Source organism: Sus scrofa, chromosome 12 (genome assembly GCF_000003025.6).
Source record: "Sus scrofa isolate TJ Tabasco breed Duroc chromosome 12, Sscrofa11.1, whole genome shotgun sequence".
In the NCBI taxonomy this organism is placed as follows: domain Eukaryota; kingdom Metazoa; phylum Chordata; class Mammalia; order Artiodactyla; family Suidae; genus Sus; species Sus scrofa.
The window spans coordinates 61,494,367-61,511,898 of NC_010454.4; the positions used below are offsets into that span (position 1 = coordinate 61,494,367).

Consider the following 17,532-nt stretch of genomic DNA (forward strand, 5'->3'; position numbering starts at 1 on the left):
GCTGTCCATGAGACCCTTACCCTCGACGGTCAGACACCCCCTGGGCTCCACGGCTCTGACTGTGGCCCTGACGACCCTGCTTGTTGTGGCTGCTGGTCCCTTTGCTGTCTGCCTGCTCGGCAGGGCGACCCTTGCAGGCAGGGGCTTTCTCCACTCCATCCACACGTCCCTGGACCCAGCTGAGGCCAGCGTGGAGCAGGCCCTCGGGAAAGGCCGACGGCGAGAGGGAGGCCCGGAGAGGGACAGGGCCCTGCCCCGGGTCCCACAGTGAGTTCCAGCAGAACTGGAGCCCCACGGAAACCCCTCCAGGTCCCACTTTCTCCTGGGACTCAAGCCCAGGAATGGGGCAGCGTCTGCAGTGGCCACTCTAGGAAAGGGTGCCCAGAGGCCTCTGGCCTCTGCTGCTCCCAGGGGCCTGGGGCCAAGGACACTCTGTCCCTCCTCCCCCCTCCCCCCGAAGGATGTTCTCAAGATAAAAATACCCTCGGAAACGCTCCCCAGTGCCTGGCCTGACCTGTCGTCCACTCAGGGGGCCAGAACTTCCTGCCCTGGCTTCACCCGGGGTCAGAGCCGGGACATCCGCCCTCCCGGGCACTTGGCACAGCCTGTCCCTGTGTCGGTCAGGGCCTCCAGCCCCAACCCCCAGGGCACAGAGTTTGAGGGCCCCGAGGGGTCGCGGTTGCTCGTGGTCAGGGTTGGCCTGATCTGCCAGCACTGACACCCCAAGCACAGAGGGACAGGGCGGCCAGGCCTCTGCCCGGTGGAGCCCAGGGCTCTCCTGCCTCGCTGCCTGTTACTCAGGCCGCACGGGAGGCCCAACTGTCCATCAGGCCGGAATCCTGAGCCGGTTGTGAGCTGCTGGGAGGACAGGCTCCTACCGAGCGTCTGCCGTGTGTGCCAGAGACCGGGGCGGGGCCTGGCTTCACCCCTTCACAGCCCCCCCCCCCGAGGTAGGAGGGGTCTGCCCATCAGCAGATGAGGAGCCTGAGGCCCAGGGACGTTCCCAGAGGGAGCTGGGGGTGACCAGGGCTTGAACGCAGGACCGGGGGCTGCAGGAAAGGCTGTCCTCGCTGAGAACGATGGTGGCAACAGAGCCACGCGGTGCAGGGCCTCTGCCCAGCGCCTCTCCCCCACCACACTGCAGTTCGGGGCCTCAGGGAGGGAAGGGCCTCGCCCTTGGCCGCTAGGATGGCGGGTGGCAGGGGCCCGGGGCTTCGCACACTTGCTGGCAGGCGGAGGACGTCTTGCTGGGAGGCTCAGGTCACCCCTGTGTCATGGGCAGACCTGCCCCCGCTCTAGACCACCCGGTCAAGGACTGTGACCACCAGCCAGGCTCGTGTTTGCGAACTTTAGAGGGTTGGGCCCGCGCTCGCGGGCTGCGGCGGCCACTGCAGGGCAGAGGGAGCCGTCGACAGGGCGTCCGTCGTCCTGGGGTTTGTCTCGGAGCTGCCCCTCACCCCGTGGCTTTGTGACCTCGGACAGGCCACTTCTCTGCTCTGAGCCTCCGTTTCCTCCTGCATAGAGAGGAGCTGGTTTTCCTTCCCTCCCGGGATTGGGCAAATCTGACCGGAATTACGGGTCCGGAGAAAAGCCCTTCCGCGAAGTTGGGAGTCAGGAAGGAGAGAGCCTGGGGCTGGTCCGGCAGCCGAGAGGAAGTGAGGAGGGCGGGCTGGCCACCTGCTCCCCCTCGGCTTCTCCGCTTCCCTGTGGCCCCGTGCCCCTCTCTGCTCAGTTCCAGGTCTAGGTGACTCAGGGCCAGTGACCTCACCTCTCTTGGCCTCAGTTCCTGTCTGTCCCTCGTGGGGGCGGGAAAAGTTGGAGTCACCAAAGCTGGGCGCCCAGCATGTGGGCCGGGCACCGTGCGTGTCCACTCCAGGGGAGGGCAAGAAGTCAGCGACCTGGTAGAGTTCCTGTCGTGGCTCAGTGGTAACAAACCCGACTAGTACCCATGAGGATGCGGGTTCGATCCCTGGCCTCGCTCAGTGGGTTAAGGATCCAGCGTTGTCATGATCCTTGGACCCCACGTTGCTATGGCTTGGACCCCACGTTGCTACGGCTGTGGATGTGGTGTAGACCAGCATCTGCCGCTTTGATTTGCCCCCTAGCCTGGGAACTTCATATGCTGCAGGTGCAGCCCTAAAAAGACAAAAAAAAAAAAAAAAAAAAAAAAAAAAAAGATATCAGCAACCTGGGAACAGGTCCTTGCCATGGAGTGTTCAGCTCTGTGAGGGGGTCTGGGGTGGACCCTCCCTTGGGTTTTTTGTTTTTTTGTCTTTTTTAGGGCCACACCTGCGGTGTATGGAGGTTCCTAGGCTAGGGATCGAATCCGAGCTGTGGCTGCCGTCCTACGCCGCAGTCACAGCAACACGGGATCTGAGCTGCGTCTTCAAACTACACCACAGCTCACGGCAGCACCAGGTCCTGAACCCACTAAGCAAGGCCAGGAATCAAACTCCGCCTCCTCATGGGTGCTAGTCGGGTTCATTAACCACCGAGCCACGGCGGGAACTGCCCCCCTCAGTTTTGAGAGGGGAAGGGCTGAGAGGCCGTCAGAAGGCCCGTGGCTGCTGCTCTGGGAGTGATGAGAGAGGGAAGCAGGGAGCTGGGAACCCGGAGTCTTGAGCTGAGAGCCTGGCCCAGGGACCAGCCGGGCCCTCCTCCGACAGAGGAAGCAGAGGGCTGGGCTCGGGGATGACCCACCCCAGGACACACAGCTTGGCTTGAACCCACTGTTGTCATCCTCCGGGAGGCTTATGACTTGGCGGTGACTCACTGACAGTTCCTTTAATCCCGGCCAGGGAAGCCAGTATTGCCGTGGGTCACGCCCGCACTGGCTGTGGGAGGGTGGGTCCCTAAAACTCAGAGCCCCTGCCCACTGCCCTCTCCCTGCTGGAGAGGCGCGCAGGGGTCTGGCCGTCCGTCCCAACGGGGCCCCGTGGCTGGTGCTCGGAAGGCTCTGGGGGTGGCAGCCAGGAGTGCAGGTGAGGCCCTGTGTCCTCTGTGGCCTTGGGGGATGTTCCACGGCATCTGTTTCAGGAAGGGGAACAGCAGTGGCTCCCGCTTGGGCGTGTTGTCAGGCTGACATGAGTTGACGTCTGTAAAACACTTGCCACCGGGTCTGGTGTGAGGAAGAGCCGATAATTTCCAGCTGTGACTTTCTCCGGGGGCCCGTCTTGCTCTGCCCTGCTCTGTTTCTGAGCGGTTGGGATGCACCGACTCACAGACTGAAGGCTGGAGCATCGGGGGTGTGCGCTGGAGGCCCCCCGACCTCCCATGGGGTCCTGGGCGAAGCAAACAGAAATGGCGGCTCACGGGGAAGTTTCTGCCCTTTGAGTCCCTCTAGGAGAATGGCGCTGTCTACAGCAACTTGGCTTCACTCTGTCAACTTTAGGGTCTTCCAGCCCCTGAGTCCCCTCCAGCTGGTGCCTGGGAAATGGCAGCCGCTGCCAGCGCAGGCTTGAAGCCAGTCGCTTGCCTGGTCAGCACTGTTACTTAGAAGAGAGGAGTTGGGAGGTAAGGTTGAGGTCACCGGTGCGCCCGTCCATCCAGTCAGCCATTCAGCCAAACACTCATGTGTGCGGCCACCTCCCACCCATCCACCTCCTCACCCCCCCAGTCACCCACCCACCCACCTGCCCAACTTCTCATTCACCCGTCGTCCGTTAGTTCCACACATCCCCCATCCATGTCCCATCCGTCTATTCAACCTATCCAGCCATCTTTCCATCCATTCACCCCAGCCATTCATCTACTCCTCCAGTCACCCGTCTGTCTGCTCACGCATGCACGCATCCATCCATCCATTCATCTGTCCAGCGGTCCATTCATCTCTGTCCATCCATCCACCCATCTATTTATCTGTCCATCCATCCATGTATCCATCCATTCCTCTCGCTATCCATCCATCTCTCCATCCTTCCATCCATTCATTCATCCATTATCTGTCTAGCAGTCTGTTTCTCTGTCTATCCGTCCTTCCATCCATCATCCATCCATCTGTTTATCTGTTCATCCATCCGTCCCTCCACTCATTCATCTGTCCATCCATCCATCCATTCATCTGTCCAGCTGCCCATTCATCTCTCTATCCCTCCATCCTTCCATCCATCCATCCATCCATCCATCCATCCATCCATTTATCCATCCATCCATTCATCTGTCCAGCTGCCCATTCATCTCTCTATCCCTCCATCCTTCCATCCCTCCATCCATCCATCCATCCATCCATCCATTTATCCATCCATCCATTCATCTGTCCAGCTGCCCATTCATCTCTCTATCCCTCCATCCTTCCATCCCTCCATCCATCCATCCATCCATCCATCCATTTATCCATCCATCCATTCATCTGTCCAGCTGCCCATTCATCTCTCTATCCTTCCATCCTTCCATCCATCCATCCATCCATCCATCCATCCATCCATTTATCCATCCATCCATTCATCTGTCCAGCTGCCCATTCATCTCTCTATCCCTCCATCCTTCCATCCCTCCATCCATCCATTTATCCATCTGTCTGTCAACTCATCCATGCACCCACCCACCCATCTGTCTATTCAGTCATTCACTAATCCATTCTCCCAACCCATCTAATCATTTTCACCCACCTAACTCTCCAACCCTCCAGTCCCCCTCCATCCATCCATCCACCCATCTGTCAGCCCTGGTTATCCATACACATGCTCGACCACCCACCTGGTACCCGTCTCCTCATTCATTGATTCTCCCATCTTCTCAGCCATCCTTCTATTCAACAGCTTATGTCCTCATCCTTTGTCTGATCAGTGAGCATTCCCTGAGTGCCCCTCTGGGCCAGGCCTGCACCAGCATCTCTGGACCTCCGAGGTTGGCCAGAGATGGGGCCTGGGCGAGGCCAACTCACACAGGATGTAAAGTAGCTTGGGGTCTAATAGGAGTAGCCCAGGGCCAGAGAGTCTAAGAAGGCTAAGTGCTGGGCTTCAGCTGATTCCCGAGAGGCAGGAGGATTTCCAGTATCCCCATCAGCTGCAATTTGGAGGTCGGACCGCACTGGGGTGGGGGGGCAGCCCAGGAAAATATATCAGGAGCCTGTTGCTGTGTCCAGATAGGAATGGCCTGGACAGGAGGGGCTGGGGGTGAGGAGTGGGTGGAGAGCTTTGATAATTCAGGAGGCAACAGGACCTGGTGAGGAAATGGATTTGGGGTTAAAGGAGAGGGGGAGGCCCAGCTTGTGGCTGGGGTACCTGGGCAAGTAGTCAGGCTGACCAGTAACCCCAGGGAGGGGAGAGGGAGGGGGAAGAAGGAGGCTGGGGGGGAGGGAAGGGGGAGGAAGTTTTGGAGAAGGGGGAGCGTATTGGCCATGTGGGGCTGCTGGACATGCAGGAGGGGAGCCTGGCTCAGGGGTCTTTGCTGTGGGGGGGCTGCCCATCCATGAGGAGGGCCGGGGAGTGAGGGACACTGGGAAGCCGTGGAGGGCAGGCGTGGGTGGGAGCTGCTCACTGATTCCCTGGCCTGCCGGTGCAGGGACAGAGCCTGTCCAGGGGCCGGCGCAGGCTTCGGGCAGGAGGACTGGTGTTCATGGTTGGAAACTGGGCAGGGGGCCTTGACGTGGCCCATCTGCATCCCCACCCTCGGCACTCACGACACGTCTCAGGCCGCGACGGCTCGTCCCAGAAAGCCTGCATGGTGTTGACCGTGAATGTTTGCGGGCCATGGGGACCGAGGCTGGCGCAGCGGGGCGTGGAGGGGCTTTGCACGGGAAAGGTGGGCAGGCACGAGAGCCGGCCGTCTCATCCCCAGACTGAGATACGAATGTCGGCCCCCCAGCTCTTGGCTGTCTCCAGAGGCTCCGCACTGGACCCCCTCGCTCTCCCCACCGCTCCCGGCTCCGTCCTGGGGGCCTGTCCTCTGAGCTGCCGTGGTGCACCTCTGAGCCTGGCCCTCGCCTCTCACCCCCCGTGTGACCGAGCCCCTCTCGGAGCCTCAGTCTCCCCGTCTGCGAATGAAGGATTGGATTTTTCAAGCTCTGTGCTAAAGCTGACGGCTGGTGACTGGGTCAGGATCCTGAGCCCCTCACGGGAGGCGGGAGAAAACGCCCTGTGATGGGTTAGTGGTGTCTGCCGAGGGTATGGGCTGGAGCGGGAGGTGAATGTATGTACAGACCCTGGGTGTGAAAAACTATTGTGCTTACACAAATGGCACACGAGCGAATTCAACAATCCATGTGCCTGCATCTTTCATGCCCACGACAGGCCTGAGTCAGAATGAAGACCAGTTTCACCAGCAGCTGTGGAGCATGAGAAGCCCACAAGGTACCCCGGCACGGGCACATATGGCCCAAGTAATAATCTGTTGTTAAAGCGGAAACAAATTTAAGGCCATCCAAGTTCACGTGCGGGATAGGACTCCTTGGGAGCCCATCTGTTTGTGTTTGAAATGTGTGACCTTTCTGCTACCGTGTCGTCTTAAACACCTGTTTTACAAAATCCAAAAGGAAGGTACAGGAAAAATCAGTACAGGAGAGGGTTTTATTAGATCAGAGCAGCCTGCAAAGCTAGACTTCGGATGGATTAAATAAAGCCGAAACACTAGCAGTGTAAGGCTGGCTCGTTCCTTACTTGTCGGAACCAGCCTCACACGAGGAGTGAGGTAATATATACAGTCGTTTTCAAGTAGATTACTTTATGTTGCTCTAATACGTTCCTTCTCCTCCGTGCACTGTTAAGCTAAGCAAAACGCGACACGGACCGCTACCTACAAAGCCGTGACTTAGTGCATGAAAGGAAAGAAAAAGCAGAGAAGTCACCGATTTAGGTGACTTCATGGGAATTAGGAGGTCCGTGCAATCGAGCTCTTTTAGTCCGCCGGCTGGCTGGCTAGCGACAGGAGCCGGTCTCGGCTGAGGAAGGGGCGTGTGGCCGCCAGTGACCTCTGACTCATCCGGGGCTGCAGTAGGAAATGGCTTGTTCACGTTTGCTTTAGTCGTGGTATAATCCCCAGAAGCAAACGGTTTCTGCCCTTTTCTGCAATCGCGTCCTTAAGAAATCTGAACCTCCTGCTTTTGTGCTAAATGAGGATACCTGGCTTTTAATTTTGCTTCTTCAGTTCTCTCTGGACGAGGCACTTTATCTTGCATTTGCTTCTGCTCCTCCACGGAGGCTGCCTGGGGGGCTTCTGCAAACATCCTATTCCCTCGTCTCCCTCTTCTTCCCACGTCTTCTTTATCCATTCATCTGGTTGGTTTTTTGTGTGTGTGTGTGTGTTGTATTTTTAGGGCTGCACCTGCGGCATATGGAGGGTCCCAGGCTAGGGGTCGAATCAGAGCTACAGCTGCCAGCCTCCACCAGAGCCACAGCCACGCAGGATCCGAGCCACGTCTGCGACCTACACCACAGCTCACGGTAACACTGGATGCTTCACACACGGAGCGAGGCCAGGGATCGAACCTGCGTCCTCGTGGATGCCAGTCAGATTTGTTTCCGCTGAGCCCCGACGGGAACGCCTCCATTCATCTGTCGATGGTGGCGTAGGTGGCTTCCCTGTCTCGGCGACTGTCAAAGTGCTGCCGTGAGCACTGGGGCTCGTGGATCTTTTCCAGCTATGGGTTTCTCCAGATATATGCCCAGGAGTGGGACTGCGGGATCATATGGTAACTCTATTTTAGTTTTTAAAGAGATCTCCATACTGTTCTCCAGCAATGTACTGCACCAATGTACATGCTCACCAACAGTGTAAGAGGGTCCCCTTTTGTCTGCACCCACTCCAGCACCTGTAGTTTGTGGACTTTTTGATGGCCATTCTGACAAGTGGGAGGTGGTACCTCACTGTCATTTTGAATTGCATTTCTCTAATGCTGCGTGGTGTTAGAGCATCTTTTCATGTACCTCTTGGTCATTCCTTTGGGCCATCTGTATGCGTCAGGTAACTTTTATTTTGGCCACGCCTGGGCCAGGGATGGAACCTGTGCCGCAGCAGTGACCCGAGCCTCTGCCGTAACAATGCCAGATCGCTGACCCGCTGTGCCTCGAGGGAACACGTGTGATTTTTTAGAGATTCTTCCAATTGCAGGGCTCGACCAGGAGGCGGCGCATGCCTTGTCGCTGGATGGTCCAAGCAGGGCCTGAGGGACCCTGACTGGGTGCTGGTGGGAGCCTTCCCTCCGCTCTTGTGTGCTGAGATTTGGGCTGCGTCTTAAAGCCACGTGGGATTGCAGGGACCTTGAGCACGGAGGCCAGGATACAGCGTCGCGTCCGCAGTCTGACCCCTGGAGCCTGGGGGTGATGGGGGGTTGAGTTCTGTCCTCCCCAGCCACCTCAGCCTAGGAGCTCACTCCTGAAAGGCTGTGTGACCCTGGGTAAGTGATTCCGTCATTCTGAGCTTCAGTTTCCTCATCAGGAAATTGGAAGAATGGTATCATGTTGTTATAAGGGATTAAGTGAATTAATTGGCGCTCTTGGCAGAGTGGCAGGTGGAAGGCGCCAGATTAATGCTGATGACTCTGCTGCTTCCTCTGGAGGGTCCCGGCCATCTGAGAGGCCCCTGAGGGAGGGGACCTGGAACTCCTCCCCTGTTCCCCCAAACCGCTCCTCCCCCCCCGGCGACCCATCTAGTCACTGCTTTCTTGGCACTGGGAGTGTGTACCCAAGCCTTGCCCGGGGTTCCTCCCGGATGTTGCCGAAACCTGAGGCCCAGAGCCTCGGGACTGGGCACGGGTGTCCAGCTCCATTCGGAGGCACCTCCCCGTGACCTGTCATGCCCCACCTGAAGGTCATGTGTTAGCCGCCTCTCTAAAAGCTCCCAGCCCCGGCTGTGCAGGTGCCCCGAGCTCGCTGGGTACCACGAGGCTGTGCCCAGGTGCCGAGGTGGCAGGGAAGCGGGCTCCGGAGACTCTGGGCTCTGGACGCTTTGTCACCCTTCGGGACTCTCCAGGTCCAGCCCCCGGGCTGGCCTCACTCCTGTCTCTGCTGCTGAAATCACCTGGTCTGGCTCAGGTAGTGCCTCCCCCCACCCTCACCCCTCCCAGCAATGCCTGGGGCCCCCATCGACCAGCCTGGGCATCTGACCACTGGGGTCTTCTCTTCTGTCTTTCACGCCTGCCTCCATCCCAGCTCCTGGGCTGCTTCGTGACCTGGGCGGGACAAGCCAGCCTCAGTTTTCCCATCTGTTAATGGGGAGCTGGTCTCCTTGCTTGCAAATCCGATTTCCTCTCTTATCTGATCTAACCACGTGCACCCTTGAGCAGGAGCCAAACAGCCCTGTATGTCCTGGGCTGAGGATTTTGATGCTCATTTCTTTTTCTTCTTTCTTTTTTTCTTTTTTTAAGGCCGCACCTGTGGCATGTGGAGGTTCCCAGGCTAGGGGTCCAATTGAAGCTGCAGCTGCCGGCCGACACCACAGCCCCAGCAACACAGGATCCGAGCCGCGTCTGCGACCTACACCGCAGCTCACGGCAACGCCGGATCCTTCCCCCACGGAGCGAGGCCAGGGATCGCACCTGCGACCTCGTGGATGCCAGTCAGATTCGTTTCCACTGCGCCCCGACGGGAACGCCTGACCCTCACTTCTTAAATCGAGTCCTTAAAGGCCACAGGGCTGTGCGACCTCCTTGCCTGGGGCGTGTGGAGTGTCCCCGGACGTTTGGCAAGTTTGTGGTCTGTGCTTCCCTCCTGGATCCTCTTCTCAGCCTTCCTTTGAGGTGTTAGAGTCACCAGGTGCCCGCGAGGGACTCCCTGCAGCCCGAGGCTCTCATGCACGCGCAGCCGTCGGCTGTGTCTGTTCCTTGGCTTCCAGGCGACCTTGCTCCGGGTACCAGTTTCCAGCTCCGAGAAGCAGAGGAAGGGCTGTGAACATGACCCTGCTGGTTTTCTCGGCGGTTTTAGGGGGAACGAGTAGAAGCGTTGGTTCCCAGGCCGTGTGACACACGGGTGGGTCTCCGGTACCCAGCACAGTGGTCACGGTGACACCCCCACCCGCCTGGGAGCTGGCCAGGCACCCCAGGTGGGGCCCTCCTGGCCTTTGATTTTTGCAATTCCGTCCCCTGCAGGCCTCGAGCTGCTCAGAGCCCCACCTGGAGCTGGACGTCCCTCAAAGCCTCCCGGCCACACAAACCCGCACCTCGCGATCTGCCGGCCTCCTGCCGGCATCTGAGTGCCCCCAGACTGGCCACCTCCCCCTGGCAGGCCCAGGGATCCAGGGCTGATCTGTCTTCTTGGCACAGCCCCCAGGGTGCCCCCCATCGCCGGCTGCCTGCCTCCTGGCCCAGGCACAAGCAGCGGGCACAATTTCAGCCTCAGGCCTCGGCTCTGCAGACCCAGGGTGAGGTGGCCAGCTGGAGCCGCTGGGGGGGGGGGACGGCTGCGTGAGGAGGGGCCCCTGCAGAGCCCAGGGGTTCCCCGTGCCAGACGCTAGATGGACGTGGTCCTGAGTTCAGTCCTCCCCCCGGGGGTTGTGGGGCTGCGGGGAAGCGTCTGACCTCTCTGGACCTGCAAAGGGTGGAAGTGGCCATGGCTGCGACCTCCTTGGGTCGCCAAGAGGGTGACCCGGAGCTTTTACTGACAGCTTGGCCTGCCCTCCCTGTGGCTGGACGAGCTGGTTTGCTCCGGCAGGGAGCACTGTGCACCCACCAGGCCTGGGCATCCGGGGGCACTGGTGACTGAGACAGACCCTGGGCGGGGGGTGGTCTCCAGCCTGGCTGGTCGTGTGGGCGCCACTGTCCCCCTCTCCTAGGTGCTTGGAGCAGAGATCGGAGGTGGTCCCCCCTGAGGCTCTGGCTGCACCTCGTCCCACAGACCGGAGCTGAATCCCCGTGTTGCCTGGCTGTCCCTTCTGTTCCCTTTCTCTCCTGGTGACTGGGATGGATCTTCCCTGGGGCCTCAGTGTCTCTGGGCTCTTGAGGGCTCCCAGGCCTGTCCGGCTCTGACCTGGCGTGACGGGGTGGGGGTCGGGGGTGCGTGGGGTGCATTGGGGGGGAGCACCCCCAGCTCCTCAGCTTTCTGCCGGGCCAGCCCCTCTGAGCACTCGGTGGTAACGGCCACATGGCCTCAGCACCCACGGGGCCACGTGGTGTCGGGACCTCCAGTCTGCAGGTGCCTCCACCTCCCAGCGACAGGCCAGCCCAGAGCCTGTGTGCCTGGGGCCGGAGGCCACCACCAGCCATGAGAACAGGGTTTGTTCGGCTGTGGGTACAGTGCCGCCGGCGGGGGTTTGAGGGTGGCCCGGGACCGCCTGGTGTGAGTGTCTGTGCCGGCCAGGTGCTCTGCCGAGTAGGCGGAGGGCAGTGACTCCCATGTGCTCCCCACGCGCTCTTGTTTAGAGCTGAGGAAGGCAGGGGTGGCGGAGGTCCCCAGGCTGAGGTCAGAGGTCAGTGACCCCCCCCGGTGCTGATTCACAGCCCCCTCCTAGCACCTCTGGCGGTGGGGAGGCAGAGGGCAGAGACTGTGGCACTGAGAGCAGGCACCTGGGGGGAGGAGCGTGAGCGCCTGGGGCGGGTGGGACTGGGTTTGGGGTGTCCGTCAGGCTAGGCCCAGGTCTAGGTCCTGGGGTGAGAAGGCAGCGAATGAGCCCCCCCTGCCCACAGGGTGCCTCGTGGTGGGGTGCCGGGTACCGTCCTGAGCGTATCACTGCTGCTGCCACCACGACCATTGAGGTCAGGCATCGATACTGTGGGATTAGAGTGGGCTTCCGGCTGGGGTGCGCAGTTTTCCTGGGGTGCGGTGAGGCCCCTGGAGCTGCCTTGAAGCCAGGGCGGGGGAGGAGTGTCCTGGCGGGCCTAGGGGCGAGTGAGGGGGGAGAGGGAGGTGAGAACTGAGGGTCCATCCCCGAGGAGAGCTGGCGCCTCGTGGCTGCCGCGGGCATGGTGCTGGTTTGGGAGCAGGGAGGCCGGCGCGGCTGGTCTAAGGGGTGATTGACAGGGACTCAGGCTGAGAGGGTGCAAGCTGGATCCTGATTATATTTTGCAAGCAGAGCCCTCGGCGGCGGGAGGCAGGGGATGGAGGATGAGCCAGGGCTCTTGCCTGGAGCCGCGGGGAGGAGGCAGTGACCATCCCACCACCCCCAGGAGGCGGGCCAGGAGCCGGTCGGGCTAAGTCCGCGTCCCCTGGCCCCGACCAGGGGCCCTGGGCGGGGGGCGGAGGCGGCGGGCGGGTGTGGCTGCCCGCCAGCTCTGCCGTCTTCTCTGTTGCAGGAGCTGCCCTGCCCGGAGCTGGCCTGGGGGCGAGCCAGGGTCCCCCCACCCCCGGGATGACTGCGGCCGGCCGTGCCAACCCCTACAGCATCGTGTCGTCGGAGGAGGACGGGCTGCACCTGGTCACCATGTCGGGCGCCAACGGCTTTGGCAACGGCAAGGTGCACACGCGGCGCAGGTGCCGGAACCGCTTCGTGAAGAAGAACGGCCAGTGCAACATCGAGTTCGCCAACATGGACGAGAAGTCGCAGCGCTACCTGGCCGACATGTTCACCACCTGCGTGGACATCCGCTGGCGCTACATGCTGCTCATCTTCTCGCTGGCCTTCCTTGCCTCCTGGCTGCTGTTCGGCGTCATCTTCTGGGTCATCGCCGTGGCGCACGGGGACCTGGAGCCGGCGGAGGGCCGCGGCCGCACGCCCTGCGTGATGCAGGTGCACGGCTTCATGGCGGCCTTCCTCTTCTCCATCGAGACGCAGACCACCATCGGCTACGGGCTGCGCTGCGTGACGGAGGAGTGCCCCGTGGCCGTGTTCATGGTGGTGGCGCAGTCCATCGTGGGCTGCATCATCGACTCCTTCATGATTGGGGCCATCATGGCCAAGATGGCCCGGCCCAAGAAGCGGGCGCAGACGCTGCTCTTCAGCCACAACGCGGTGGTGGCGCTGCGGGACGGCAAGCTCTGCCTCATGTGGCGCGTGGGCAACCTGCGCAAGAGCCACATCGTGGAGGCGCACGTGCGGGCCCAGCTCATCAAGCCCAGGGTCACGGAGGAGGGGGAGTACATCCCGCTGGACCAGATCGACATCGACGTCGGCTTCGACAAGGGCCTGGACCGCATCTTCCTGGTGTCGCCCATCACCATCCTGCACGAGATCGACGAGGCCAGCCCGCTGTTCGGCATCAGCCGGCAGGACCTGGAGACGGACGACTTCGAGATCGTGGTCATCCTGGAGGGCATGGTGGAGGCCACGGCCATGACCACGCAGGCCCGCAGCTCCTACCTGGCCAACGAGATCCTGTGGGGCCACCGCTTCGAGCCCGTGCTCTTCGAGGAGAAGAACCAGTACAAGATCGACTACTCGCACTTCCACAAGACCTACGAGGTGCCGTCCACGCCCCGCTGCAGCGCCAAGGACCTGGTGGAGAACAAGTTCCTGCTGCCCAGCGCCAACTCCTTCTGCTACGAGAACGAGCTGGCCTTCCTGAGCCGCGAGGAGGAGGAGGACGAGGCGGACGCCGACCCGCACAGCCACAGCCCCCAGGCCAGGCATGACTTCGACAGGCCCCAGGCCGGTGGCGCCACCCTCGAGCAGCGGCCCTACAGGCGGGAGTCAGAGATCTGAGCCACGTCGGCCGAGGCGCAGCATCCTTCCCGCCCGGGGGAGGCCCCGTGTCCTGCCAGGGCCCCGGGCCCGCGCAGAGGGGGCTTGGGCCCTGGTCGCAGACTCAGTAGCGTTTTAGATGTCGTACGCTTCTTCACGGTGGCCTCGGAAGGTTGGCAGGAGAGTGGGCAGGCGGAGCGGCCTCAGGGGCCGGAGCGGGCACACGGGCAGGGAGGCGGCCCCCTGGGGGCCGGGCCGCAGGAGCCAGGGGCTTCCGCCTGAGTCGGAGCCGCGGAAGCGGCTCGGCAGCCGCCCAGCCTCTGTGGGTGCAGGCCAGCAGGCTGCGTTGCGCCTCACTGGTTTTTAACTTGGGGAGAAACACCGGGTTTGGCTTTTCTCAACCCTTAGTTTGAGTGAGACTGTTTACAAAACAAAACAATTAACATGTGATTGAAAAATTTTTATAATTCATGGGGGGTGGGGTGGGGAGGACGATTAGAGTTCCATTAGTCTGCTAGGATGCAAGCAGAAGGAGCCCAAGCCTGGCCTGGCCTCCTCGGTGAAGGCCGCGTGTGCCAGGGGCGAGGTTCTCTAGGCCCACAGGGTGAACGGGCTTCCGTTTGGGATGGCGAACCAAGGCCGTGTTAACAATCGATCGTAATAAAAGCTTTCCAGTGTTGCCGGGGTGGCGGGGGTGGGGAGAGGGCCAGGAAAAAACCAGCCTGAGCTTTTGAAGTTTGACTCTGTACCTGCGGGGTGCGTCTCCGGGCCGGGTTGGGACCTGCCTGCCACGGAGGCTCTGCTGTCCCCACACCAACCAGTCTCCCGGGTTGCTTCTCTCTCCTTCTCTGCCGGCAGCCTCCACGCCTTCCACGGAGCGGGGGCAGTTGCAAACGTAGGAGAGGGGGGCTCCCTGGGAAGGGGAGCCGGGCCCCCGACTCCAAGGAAGGAGGTCAGCCCCGTCCCCACGGGGCCCCAGGGGGAGTCGTGCCTTAGAGACCCCGGGTGGTCCAGTTCCACTTGTCTGTTTTTATGGGACTCACCCGTCCTCCCCGCTGCCCCTGACCCCCCCCCCCCGCCACGAAGTCCCTGCCAGCTCCACTGTCTGCAGACGCCGGGTCGACCTGGCACCTGCACCCCCCCTGCCCCCCAAGGTGGCAGCACAGGTGAGCCCGGGGGGGTGCCCACCAGGCTGCACCCCGCTGCCGAATGCAGAGGGACCTCCTAGGAAAGTCCACTTTCATCCTTGTCAGCCACACGTCCAGGCACCTTGATCAGGAAGGGGCTGGGGGCCTCTCATTTGTCACTGGCTTGTGGCTCTGCGGGGCTAAGAGCTGCCCAGGGCAGGCCTGTTCCTGGCGAGGGAAGCGGCTGGCGGGAGCCAGGCCCCAGGACGGAGTAGACTGCCCTCCTCACGAGCGGCCAGGCGGGTCAGGAGTTGGAAAGCCCAGTCCCCAGCCTGCCTACCTAGGCTGTTCCAGGACAGCTCACCACCAAAGGGGCGGGGCTCCAGCCCGGGCGGGAGACGGAGGCTGCGTGCAGGTGGGTGAGGCCCACGGAGAGGCGGGGACCTGCGGTGGTGGGGCCTGCGACCTCTTCCCCCTTCCTCTTCTCCTGCAGCAGCTGGAGGCCCGGCCCTGAGGTCTGAGCCTGGCTCTCCACTCCCACCCAGAGACACGCCTGACCCACACCCCGCCCTAGCCTCAGACCCCACTCTCATTTCTGGTCCAGGAGGATCTCCCCGAGGCAGGTGGGGGCAGCGCTTTCTTCTCAGGATCTGCTGGAGGGGCCTTCGCTCCCTCCGCACCCTGAGCCCGCTGGCTTTCTCACTCAGCCTTAGTCCTGGGGGGTGATGTGGAGTCCCTGTGGGTCACCCCCACCCCCCACCCCCACCCCCCACCCAGATCTCAGGCTGAGCCGGGAGGGGAGGAGGCAGTCTGGTCCCTCGGGGCGGGCACACGGGCCTGGCGGCCCAACCCCCGACTCAGCCCATCCCGGGTAGAGCCCTGGACCCCCCAAGGTCCTGGCCGACCCGGGGGCCTGGTGCTCCTCCTCTCGGGCCTGCCTGCCTCCAGGCCCCGTGCCTGACGGCTTGGGCCTCGGTCCCTGCAGGAGAGCCATCCCAAGCTGCCTTTTACTTCTCACCAAAGGCAGATGCTACGTTTTCGAACTCTGCTGCCCTCTTTTTCCCTCCTCTGTATTTTATTTATTTATTGATTGATTGATTGCTTCTGCTAAAGACCAAAATAGTCTCCCTCTTTAGTGCCCTTGAACCGGGAGGGCGGATGGGAGGGGCTGTGTGTGCAGAGGGAGGATCACGTGGTCCCTGGGGCGGTGTGCCTGTGTGTGCAGCGTGGGGCCCACGCTCACCCAGCGAGCGTGCGGCGTGCCGCGTGCTGCGTGTGTGCCAAGCGCGCGTGTACGTGATACGTGACCGGTGCGCTGTGCAGGTGGGTGTGTGCCTGCCCCGCCCCCGCCCCCGCCCCCCGCGGTGGTATTTCCGGGAAGTTTCCTGCCGGCCTGGGCCCGGTGGTGCAGAGGCTGGAGTGGCCCAGGGCCCTCTGCCCCGAAACACCGAGCTGCTTCCGCGGAGAGGGGCCACGGGGCAAGCGTGTGTGTGCCCCGAGGCGTGACTTCCCACGTGTCTGCGTGTGAGTGAACCGGTCCCGTGTGGCTTTGCCTGTCTGTGCAGGATCGTGTGAGGTCATCGTACAGGAGTGGACACGTGTCGTGCAGGTGTGTGCACACGGCGACCTGCGTCTGTGAGTCTGCGCTGATGGCACCTGAGCATGATACGTACGTGTGGGGACACACGCACTCACACGTTCCAGGTGTATCTACCTGTAGGTCTGTGTGCACTCGCTGTATACTCAGGCTTTTAAATGTTTACGAGGCTGGAGGCTGGCACGCCGCACTCAGGATGGACCCCGGCCGTGGACGTGGGCACAGCTGGACCTGGTGGTCCCACCAGCCTCTGCCTTGGTGATGTCCACGTGGGTGGGTACGCATGCTGCACGTGTGGCAGGGTGAGGCTTCTGTGTCCTGGGCACGAGGTGACACCTACACGTGTGCAAAGGTGAGCACGTGCACACGAGTGCATGTAGGAGGCCCGTGTACACGCGTGTGGTGCCTGCGTGCAGCAGCCGGCCCGGGCTGCAGGCTGTGTGCCTGGCTTCGTGAACCTGTGCGGGTCCCGGAGCGTGTGAGCATGAATGTCCGTGGGGGGTGGCGTGTCCACGTGCAGGCCCACGCGGGTCGCTCAGAGCCCGGTCCCCCGCCCCGTCCCCCCTGGTGCTGTGCCGCCCGGTCCCCGCCCGCCCGCCCGAGGGCCCCGGAGGGGGGTGGGGGGCCTGGTGGGAAGGAGGCTCCTGCACAAGGGGTGTCTGCCTGTGTGAGGTCACGTAGACGTCGACTCTATTTTAAACGGTGAAATGAAATCTCATGTTATTTTCCAATACGTAGCAGTATCGAAAGACATAGGCCACGAGGCTAGACCGCATTAAATGCATTTGACCTCTTTGAGTGCCGCTGTGTGGAGACGTGTGTTTGCAAGGCCCCTGGCCCCTCAGCCTCCTGCGTCCCAGGGCGGGGGTTCCCCAGAACCTGGCGGGGGAGGGGGGAGAGGCCAGAAGCGCCTCCTCGCAGAGCCCCGCGTGCCCTCTCAGCTGTCCCACGCATCCTGCTTCCCCTCGATCACCAGCCTGGGCCGGACCTGGCGCCGTGCCACCCTCCTTCCCCCTGCAGGGCAGTCCCTCGAGGGACTCGGGGGTCGGGGCAGGGGTGGGGGGAGGCCCCCGAGAGGGCCAGCCCTGGTTCTTGCCGAGGGAGAGGAAGTCGGGGGGGCCTAGGGGCCTGGGAGGGGTTGAGGCTGGGGGGTAACGGGACAGAGGGCAGAGAAGTCGGGGAGAGCAGCGGGGCGAGCACGGTCTCCCCGGGGAGCAGAGTGCCCTCTGTCCTGGGGGTTTCGGGGGCTTCTGGCAGGGGCCCACAGCGGGAACGCTGTCACCCCCATGGCATCCTGCAGGGCCCACGCGCTGATCCCGGAGC

The 17,532-nt window shown here is 62.0% G+C and overlaps 1 protein-coding gene and 1 pseudogene across 3 annotated transcripts in view; one reads left to right on the forward strand and one right to left on the reverse strand.

Moving 5' to 3' along the window:
* The window catches only part of KCNJ12 (potassium voltage-gated channel subfamily J member 12), an 86,915-nt gene extending 69,908 nt beyond the window's left edge, over positions 1-17,007 (forward strand). For 2 of the 3 annotated variants that reach the window (XM_021068062.1, XM_021068063.1), the window contains exon 2: positions 12,161-17,007. In XM_021068062.1, the coding sequence (XP_020923721.1) occupies positions 12,161-13,506 (1,346 nt within the window). In that variant the 3' untranslated portion in view covers positions 13,507-17,007. Of the gene's footprint in view, positions 1-7,452; positions 8,970-12,160 lie in introns of those variants that run through there. The other variant, XM_021068064.1, reaches the window with a different exon arrangement.
* Positions 5,315-7,262, reverse strand: LOC110256152 (annotated as a pseudogene).